This window comes from Ascaphus truei, chromosome 6 (assembly GCF_040206685.1).
Source record: "Ascaphus truei isolate aAscTru1 chromosome 6, aAscTru1.hap1, whole genome shotgun sequence".
In the NCBI taxonomy this organism is placed as follows: domain Eukaryota; kingdom Metazoa; phylum Chordata; class Amphibia; order Anura; family Ascaphidae; genus Ascaphus; species Ascaphus truei.
The window spans coordinates 127,252,692-127,263,125 of record NC_134488.1 but is presented as its reverse complement, the minus strand read 5'-3'; the positions used below and the strand labels follow the sequence as shown (position 1 = coordinate 127,263,125).

The following is a 10,434-nucleotide window of genomic DNA, read 5'->3' as shown; positions in this document are numbered from 1 at the left end:
GAACAGGGGTGCGGAGGCTCAAGGACGGCCCTCAAGGCAGCCCGCGGCCCCGGAGACCCGATCAACCCCTGATCCCAAGAGGGTGTATCCCTCCGCTGCACCTCGGAAACGCTCCAGCTTTTACAGAACCCCGGCAAATTATAAGAGCATGAAGAGTCCAGCTGGTCTAAGAGAGATAGGAGCAGCTGTGGTTCGGCCCCCCAAGATATCCCAGAGGACAAGAAATGCAGGCATCCCAATTTCCCCCCGCGCTCACCTCCATCAGAATATTTTCAAATCAACAAGGGACCTGTATCAACACATGGGAAGCCCATAAGGCGACAATACGAGGCGACTTCATTTCAATCGCTTCTATAAGTAAACTGTTTTCATTTTTGGCATACTCCCAAGTTTTATAGTATTCTATCAGGCAGTGAGTGCTGGAACACATTTTTATATTTTGGTTATTATTTTGGAGGAACTAGGGTCCACTTTATTCCTTTTGCACCCTGCATTCGGTTCATTGTCATTTTGAGTGCTGTCTATCCCTTTTGTTATTTGCAATAGTGTAATATGTTTTTTTACCAAAAATTTAAAAGGCTTATTCCGTTGTGGCAGTGGAATTATAAAGCTCTCTCACCCACTCCCCCCTCCTCATTCTTTCTCACCCACTCCTCATCCTCTCTGACCCATCTCATCCTCTCTCGCCCTCTCTTCCTCCTCTCACCATTCTTTTCCTTGTCCTCTCTCTCCCCCTTTGATCCTCTCGTGCCCTTCGTCCTCGTGCTCTTGCCCCTTCTCATCCCCTCCCAACCCACTCCTTATCTTTTTGCCCACCTCTGCTCATCCTCTCACCCCCCTCTTCCTCATCCTCTCTCACCCCCTTTCTCATTCTCTCTCTCTTATCCAGCGCTCACCGCCACTGATTAACATGGGACTCACTTTGCAACGGTTTCACTATCCAACTCTTCTTCCAGAATGGGTTCCCTTGGATAACTGGGGACCGCCTGTAACATTGAAGTGCAATAACCGATGTTGCTTAATATAGATTAGTTACGTGGCTGACCATTAACGGGAGATATCGATTATCACATTTTATTAAATATATCCATTCAATTAAACAAAGTGCAAACTGTTGGCAACACGAGAATTCTTTGAAGTAGTTTATTTAGCGAACGCTTGTTTGGTGTTGTTCCAAGGCTTTTCCACAGGAAAACAACAAACCATATTAATACTGCACATCAGCATCAGTGAATCATATAAGCAAATGAGAGGTGACACAAGCAGTCAATAAGATTAAAATAACACATTCCAGTCATTGTATTGCAAGATTATCACAACAGAAGCCCGGATACATTAACATCATTTTACATAAAAAGTCATTTCTGCTGTTTGAGTGATGACATTAACATGCCAATTTATAAGATTATTTGTTTGTTGAATTATGTGAATTATGTGACCATTAATTGTACATTATCCGAAATGTGTTCCAGGATTCAGGGAGTAGCAATTATGCCTTGAATTACTGCAGTGGACTTCATAAAAAAAAAACACATTTAATAAGGGGTTAATACAAAATCCATTGTAGACATTTATTTTATTCACAAACCACAACACCTCTTATGTTCTTTAATAAATATATATACATACACAATGTTCAAATGGCATTCGTGCGAGGTCAATACTAGTGCAAAAGATACTGTACTGTACACTTTATTTTCATATCACCATTAACGGTTATTGTTATGTTTATTATGACTCGTTTTTTGCTGCTCCGCTCCAGTGATATATTGTTTTCATTATTTTTGTTTCTCGTCTGTTGGATTCTTCGACGTGCATTAAATGAACGGGGTATTTATTTAGGATTTCTGAGCCCAATGACTCCATAAATATTTCTCCTAACCCTGCTACCAAGTGGGAACCAGGTTCTCTCAGTGACTGGAAATGATTACGATTGGCTTTATTGGGAATATGTCAATGTGAGGTAATTTTCTTCATTTATGAGAGCATTGGGCTTTATAGAACCATTTATTTACAACCTTCCCAATTCATGAGCAGGCCACTGTGTGACTCAGAATAATAGGTTAGAAATCTGCACTAAGAACTGTTTTGTTCTTAGATGTCATTACTTATACAAGTGATCCATGTCTTTTTGAGTCCTCAAATGGTAAAATCTACCTCCTTTTATTTTTAAATTAAGAATGGTTTACCATGTAAGATAAATGGAGATGTTCATTGTTTATATCTACTTTATGGGAAGGCATCGGTAATAAAGCAATTTGCCCCAATGTGGATGGAATTGTCCCAGGCAGGAATTTATGTATGTATGTATGTATGTATGTATATCTTTATTTATATAGTGTCATCATGGTACATAGGTCTTTACAATACACGTGATATTATAATATAACACATAAGGGGAATAAGCGCTTCAGACATAAAACCATAGGAAAAGGAGTCACTGTCCCAAAGAGCTTACAATTTAAGTGGTAATGGGCAGATCTTACAGAGGCAGTATGAGGAATTTATGTATTTATATATTTACATAGCGTCATTCATGTACATAGCACGTCACAGCAGTAATACACAGGACATAATAATAGAACACATTAAGGGAATAAGCGCTTCAGACATGGAAGTAACATTAGGAAAAGGAGTCCCTGCCCCGAAGAGCTTACAAGCCAAGTGGTAAGTGGGGAGAACTAACAGAGACAGTAGGAAGGTATTCTGGTAAGTGTGTCTGCAAGAGGTCAAGGTCGGTGCATCTGATATGTATAGTATCAGCCACAGAGCTACTCATATGCTTCCTTAAGCAGGTGCATTTTAAGAAAGCTCCTAAAGGTGGATAGAGAGGGTGCCCATCGGAGATTAAGAGCAAGGACATTCCAGAAGTGTGGGGCAGTAAGTGAGTGAGTGAGAGAGGTTTTAGGGGGGAGAGGGCTTTAGACAGAAAGTCGTAGAATTGATCCACAAACAGGACCTACTGTAACCCAGTACTTTACTCCTCCCCCATAAAACAATGATCTAATTCAGGAATGGCATCGCCGAACAGTGGAGAACATAAAGAGAATCCTTGGATGAAAGCTTGTCCCATGCAGTGCACAATGGTGCCTACTGTATATTGCATGCACATAAGTGCTTGATGTCATAAACCATATACATTATATATGCTGCTCTCCCAATGTATTTGTATGGCAAGTTAAATAGTGTCAGAGACAGTGGCATTTAACGTACAAGTGACTGGCAGGTGGAACTTACAACATTAGTTTCATTGAAAGCAGAGCCGCGAGAGCCAGAAGGAGCAGGTTGTGGTGGACGTTGATGCTGCTACTGGTGCAGGTCATCTCTGTTATTGTCTTTATACGTCCATAATCATGGTCCTGGTTACCAAGATCGCAGATGTTTTTAGTGGCACAACCACGGACAGCAATTGTGCTGGACTTAGCTCCTGTAAGAAGGGTAATAGAGGTGTGCGATTACAGAGCACGTCTAGTTTAGTGAGGTAGTGCTTCACGGCACACAGTGGTTTGTACAATGTAGGTACAATATAATCTCGGTGTAACGGAACAACAACTGGTGTAACTGTATCTCAATATAGAATGGAGGCAGTGAGGCAACAGGGTTTCCCTAAAACATTGTCCGTACAATGAAACAGAAGAGTAGGAAATAGTATAGTAGGAGAGTGCGTAGAACGTGCAATGCCATACGGTGTACGTTCAATGTGGTGAAGCGGAGGGCGACGTGCAGGCAGCGTAACTTTGCACTATGGCAGTGTAGAGAAAATGCTCACATTAATTAGACAGGAGTGGCCAACTCCAATCTTCCAGGACAACCAAGAGGTCAGGTATTCAGGATATCCCTTCTTCAGCACAGGTGGCTCAATCAGTGGCTCAGTCTTAGACCTGTTGGTGTCCCTTGTGGACTGGAGTTGACCACCCCCTGAAGTAGATGGGTAAGTGAGAAAAGGGCCGTACTTTAAGCTGTAGGAGAAGCACTAAAGAGAAGGTCTCTTAATATGTCAGCCTTGAGTAACTGGGTACTTGTAAACGGGATAAAGTGGGAGTTTAGAGCGTATTTGATCATGGAATTCCAGACCTATCCAGCGAAGGTGTGATCATTTTCTTTCTATTTTCACTAGTAACTAATGATCTGCAGATCTGGAGGGGACATTGTGTAGTAACTCTCTAGAAAGTGACGTTTTCAAAACCCGCAGTACCTTTTGTAGTTGATAACTCTCTAGATAACTCTCTAATAAAGGATTAGAACTCATATTCTTATATTATAATTATATTGAAAAAACTGAACCCCGGACCGCCATAAGACTGTATAATGCATAATACACAACACACCTTTATCCCTGCCCCATTATTCTTGTAGATGAATTGTCAGGGGTTTTATATAACATCTCAACCTATCAGGAACTAGACAGCTAGTATGTGTGCCAAGTTACCTTTACCTGCTGACAATTTCCATGTTTCCAATGTAGGGCTTCATTGAACGCTATCTGTGTAATGTAGTTTCATTTCAGTGCTCCTCACTTTCAGCTACAGGATATGTCGAAAAGTATGTTGCAGTCTCATAAAGCTAGTTTTGACACCCTAATGGAATGCAGCAACATCGCAGCAACGTCGTTACTATATGCAGCAATGTCGTTACCAGACATGTCTAGTGATTGCAATTACACAGCAAATACCTGAGGTCTTGGTAGACTGGCGAATGCACCTTTTCTCTTCTCCTGTGCATTCCATCGTTTCCCCGGTGTGACACCAGTAAGAGTCCGAGGAGGTGCAGCTCTGACAGGTCACTCCATTCTTCTGAAAGTTCTCAATTGGCACTTACAATGACAAACAGACAGAGTCAGACACAGTTGCAAAAAAAACACTTGTCGGTGCATAGAGCCTTGAAAGAGAAAAAGGATGGACTTTAAACCAGATTGAACTATGAAGTGATATGTAGTGTACTGTAAACACGTGTCTGTAACTGTAGAAAATACTGCAGGAGAGCTAATACTGTTATAATATAGCGTTGCATATTTATAGGATGCCTGTTATACAGTATATTTTTATAATGAAATAAGTGACGAGCATACCCAAAGCACAAGGGAAAACTATAGAAACATATAAATAAGACTCTCAAAAACAGCTCGGGACCAACTTTCACCTTCTGGGGACATAAGCTATGTCACGTTTAAAGAGGCCTCAAATATTAGAAATAGATTATTCTGTCTGAAGTGAACATTGAAAAATATAAAACATGAAACTGGAATGAATGAAAGCATAATACTCGCAAAGATGCCGGTGGAAAGCTAAAACAAACAGCGTTTGCACATCACATTCATTTTGATATTAAAACATTTTCTTTCGTGATTTTTGAGGAGCAAAGTCATTGATGATGTCTTCAAATGAAAAGCTACGAAGTTTGTCACTTTTTGATGCACTTGATGCTTAGGGTCATATTTGCACAAAAATGGCCATAATTTTAGAGAATCTTCATTTTCCCCATATCTACTTTATCAGCAGATTTTAAAACTTGAAATGCATTCACTATTTTCTATTTTTGAGGCCCCTCATATTGTGAGGCCCTATGCCAGGGGCGGGCAATTACTGTCCTAAGGGGCCACCAACAGGTCAGGTTTTCTGGATATCCCTGCTTCAGCACAGGTGGCTCAATCAGTGGCTCAGTCGAGAGCCACTTGTGCTGAAGCAGGGATATCCTGAAAACCTGAACTTCTTGGGGGGTCTGGAGTTGCCCACACCTGCCCCATCTTATACGTATGCACTGCAGACAGTATAAATCAACTGTCCAAGAAATCCCAAAGTCAAAGGGAACCCTATACACCATAGGGAGTAGCAACGCTTGCACGGGTATTGTCATCCTTAATAAAGATCCACATCAATGTCATCAGAGACGTTGATACTTACATATAGGCATGGAGGGGGTGCAGGAGTCCATGTTACAGCAAGACGTCGCTGTCTTAATCTTGCCTTTAAGAAAACCAATACTCGCAGAAATTCCACACGCGCTGCGTTTTTCACATGACCTGGTAAACATTTTACTTGCCACTCCCTCTACAGACAAACGTGAGAAAGAGAATAGCAGTTTACATCGTGAACTGTTGAAAGGAAATTTTTGGTAGAAGATTTTGCGACATTTGGCGTATTACAGTACACTCTTATCACTTGGCTGGCAGTGTCACTTTCCGGTAACGAAGATAGCTGTGGCAAAATGCCATGATGATTTTTCTAAATCTTTGTTGTTCTAGTTAAAGATGAATGTCAGTTCAGAAATACTAACCCACCGAAATTTCCACTTCCAAATAAATGTATTTATTTGTGACAATATTTATATAGTGCCCGTATCCTGGTACATTAGTTAGTAAAACAAAGGTGTGGTTACATATAGATTTGATTATAGAGTAATTGTTCAAATGTCTTTGTGGTGGGCAGGGGTGGGAAGATTATGGTCGGGTTATGGGTTAGATGCATTGAGAGCTTGGCTTGGTTGGTGAGCAGGAGTGGGAACATTATGGTCGGGTTATGGGATAGGTGTATTGAGAGCTTGCTTGGTTGGTGGGCAGGGGTGGGAAGATTATGGTCGGGTTATGGGTTAGATGCATTGAGAGCTTGGCTTGGTTGGTGAGCAGGAGTGGGAACATTATGGTCGGGTTATGGGATAGGTGTATTGAGAGCTTGCTTGGTTGGTGGGCAGGGGTGGGAACATTATGGTCGGGTTATGGGTTAGGTGCATTGAGAGATTGCTTGGTTGGTGGGCAGGGGTGGGAAGATTATGGTCGGGTTATGAGTTAGGTGCATTGAGAGCTTGCTTGGTTGGTGGGCAGGGGTGGGAACATTATGGTTGGGTTAATGGTTAGGTGCATTGAGAGCTTGCTTGGTTGGTGGGCAGGGGTGGGAACATTATGGTCGGGTTATGGGTTAGGTGCATTGAGAGCTTGCTTGGTTGGTGGGCAGGATTGGAGTCAGGTCTCTGGATTTAGTCTTGTCAGTGGCATGGTGAAGAGTCTGACAGTGGGGACAGTGGAGGCAATTGGACTGGTGAGGCAGGCTTCATGCAAATTATTTTAGGTACATTGGACCATACAGATAAAAATCAGTCCATTCAAGTAAATGGACTTGGTAAAGATGGTCTATAAGAGATGTGTGCAGAGGCAATGGAGACCGTTTCTAAGGGGAAATTAAATTAATTAAAAAAAGGCCTGTTCCTTTAAACAATAAAGCACACAAAAATATACATAAAACAATAAACACCTAACCCTGTATAAGAACTAACTTACTTCTCTAGTCCCTCTCTGCAAGGCTGGGGGGGAAGCCCCTTACCCACTTATCACCCCAAATTATCAGCGGTACCTTAATGCAGGTAAATGGTGACCGGGTAGGTGTCTGCTCGAGGGTCCAGGCATAGAGGTCTGGTCCCCTTGTGTCTTGCTCCCAGAACATAGCCCTCCCTTTCCTTATGTCAGCTCCCTTGTGAGCTAAGGAATCTCCATCCTGTTTCTCAGATCAGGCTTTTTCTAAAAGTCCTAATCAGCCAGGTAGAGTCCGATTGATTGCCTGTGTGCCATTAACCAGCACACTGATGGGTTTAGAGACAGTTTCACTCAAACAGTGATAAGTCCCTATTACATGGTCCATAACAGCTCTCATGTTGATTGATGTCCCAAACATCTATCTAATCCAGGGATGGACAACTCCAGGCCTCAGGAGCCCCCTACAGGCATTGTATCAATCATTATGACTGAGCCACCTTTGCTGAAGCAGGGATATCCTTAAAACCTGGCCTATTGGTGGCCCTTGAGGACTGGAGTTTGCCACTTCTGATCTGATCTCACTGTGAGGAAATATATAAATACTAAAACATCAACACAGTAAATAGTACTCTCTATTGTCTTTGTCCTGTAAAATAGGTGCAGGCCTAAAATACTAATTAAACCTTACAAATGCCTTTGTTGAATTATCATTTAATTTATGATCGCCTTCTTGGGTCTCTTTGAGTTGGAACAAGTGATCTCAAGATCAGCCCTTGTTTTGATTGTGTCATCACCTAGATATGTTCTTATTGTCCATATAATATGTCATCCAAATCCAACGCACTCCTGATTTCCCACGTGGTCATCTTGTTATTCTCTCCTTGTCTCCTTTCATAATATACAAATAATGATGGCTAGTGTTTGCGTGTAAAATATTATTTCCGAGGAGAGATTAAAAAAATAAAAAAAAATAAAATCAAACATAGAAACAAGGTGCGGAATATGTCTACAAATATTTTACTTTTCGAGAACCTTTGAGAGGGACTACGCCAAAAACATCTTCCCATTCACCCGCCATGATACAGTACCCATTATGGTGACGGTGTTGGTAGATCCACACATATAATCATCAGATGGACACTTCTTTTCGTCGCCTGTGCAGGATGTTTCACCAAGAGCATTGCAGTGCGAACACAAGAGAGAATAACCTGAAAGACAAAATAAACCGGCTTCAAACTTCTACTTCTGAGCTACCAAGTAATGCTTCATTGAAAGTGACATTCTCAATCATAGGGTCTTTTTATCTGCATGTTACTGTGGCATATTCAGATGGGTATGCAAATCGGGAACTTCTATCATTACAACGGCAGCCCCCCCTTTTTTTTTCTCAGATAAAAAACATATTTCAATTGTCTGTCTCCAAATCATCCCCTGCTGTGTCTCTTAATTTAAATCAACTTGTAACACCTAGGCAGAGGCAGGACAACAGCCTGTTTAGAAGTACCATTTGTTTTAAAGCTGCAGTTCAGGCAATATCCTGCATGTGTGTTTTTTTTAATAAATCAGTTCTGTAGTAAGAAAAAATACTTTTAGCATTTTCTGTTTTTAAAAAAACAACTTTGAAAGACCAATTTTCTTGTATTCTATTTTAACAACCATTTGCTAAGGCACTGCCCCTTTGTGTCCTGTCACAAGCCCTGGCACTCCCCTTTGTCAGCCCTGCCCTCCCTCTAGCACATGTCAGTGCAGGAGTGCTCATGAATATTCATGAGCTTCCACTGAGAGACTGAAGCAAAAGAAAAACAGATCCCTTCACTAATTATGTCACCAAATTTCGCCTATCAATACAGGGAGAACTAATTGACCTGCAGCTATACAGTTCTTTAGTTAAGTAGAGATTGCCCACATGAAACTATTGAAGTAAAAAAATAAATAAAAAAATAAAAAAAAAGACAACTGCAGCTTTAATATGCCTCACATGTGATAATTGAGCTGCCTGTGCCGAACCTAAGGCTAAGGCCCCGCTCCCAGAGTCAGCGCTCCCGCGCTGCAGACAGGCGGGGCGCTGACATACACAGACCGCGATATGCGGTCTGTAGGGAGCGGGAGCCAGAGCGGGAGGTGGGCGGGAGTGGGAGGTTTGACAGGGAGGGGGGGCGTGGCTTGAGCGGAGGGACCCGCTACTCTCCCCCCCCCCCTCCCTCCACGGGCTCGGGCTGGAGCTGCTGATGGTAAGCAACACACACACACTCATACACACACACACACACAGGCACTCATACACACACACATACACAGACAGAGGCAGGCACTCACGCACTCATACACACACACAGACAGGCAGGCACTCACGCACTCAGACACACACACACACACAGACAGAGGCAGGCACTCACGCACTCAGACACACACACACACACAGACAGAGGCAGGCACTCACGCACTCAGACACACACACAGACAGAGGCACGCACTCAGACACACACACAGACAGGCACTCACACATACACACAGACACGCACTCACGCTGCTTTCACTCCACACTCCTCCCGCTCCCCGAAGCCTCTCCTCCCGAAGCCTCCCCTCCCCATTGGCTCACAGCCACACCACGTGACGCGTCAACGCTAGGGATCACCATTTTCTTGTGTCTCATAGCGGCTGACGCGCCACAGCGTGTAGTGCGCTGTGCCGCCAGGGGGGACCGGGACCGGCTCCGCAGGATTCCCCTGCTGGTGGGGAACTCACGTGTGGCTGCCCGCGCCAACGAGCGCAGCGGGACCGAGGCCTAAGTCAGTCACATGACTTGTTAGCTATATAAACCACAGACCTAGCAGCTTTTTGCTGTGTAGCAGCCCATATTTAAAGTAGCCCCTTTTTAAGTAGCATGCAGTGTGGAGTTCAAAAGGAGTGAATAATAACACCTACAGGTCCTGATTCCTGAATTTGAACTACATTGGAAAGGAGGATATTATCTATCCCAGACTGCACACCTCAGCACTAAACTACTGCTGTGATGCCGCCTTTACTATTTATATTTGCTGTGACCTCACTTTTCCTCAACGTACGCACTTCTTTCTACCAGACTCATTATATCTCTAACTCTATTCATATATCTCCATCTCTCCTTCCTTCACCACTTCTCAGGTCACATGAACTCCTTTCTTACCTGCGCCCACTGACGCTACACTGCT

General features: G+C 43.0%; 1 protein-coding gene across 2 annotated transcripts in view; it reads right to left on the bottom strand.

Moving 5' to 3' along the window:
• Window positions 1–1,129: 1,129 nt before the first annotated feature.
• LOC142497872 (phospholipase A2 inhibitor and Ly6/PLAUR domain-containing protein-like) overlaps window positions 1,130–10,434 on the bottom strand; it is a 31,575-nt gene continuing 22,270 nt past the window's right edge. For both annotated transcript variants that reach the window (XM_075606271.1, XM_075606270.1), the window contains exons 2-5: window positions 8,332–8,451; window positions 5,901–6,047; window positions 4,673–4,813; window positions 1,130–3,427 (exon numbers count right to left, since the gene is read on the bottom strand). In XM_075606271.1, coding sequence (XP_075462386.1) covers window positions 3,234–3,427; window positions 4,673–4,813; window positions 5,901–6,047; window positions 8,332–8,451 — 602 coding nt within the window. In that variant the 3' untranslated portion in view covers window positions 1,130–3,233. The remainder of the gene's footprint in view (window positions 3,428–4,672; window positions 4,814–5,900; window positions 6,048–8,331; window positions 8,452–10,434) is intronic.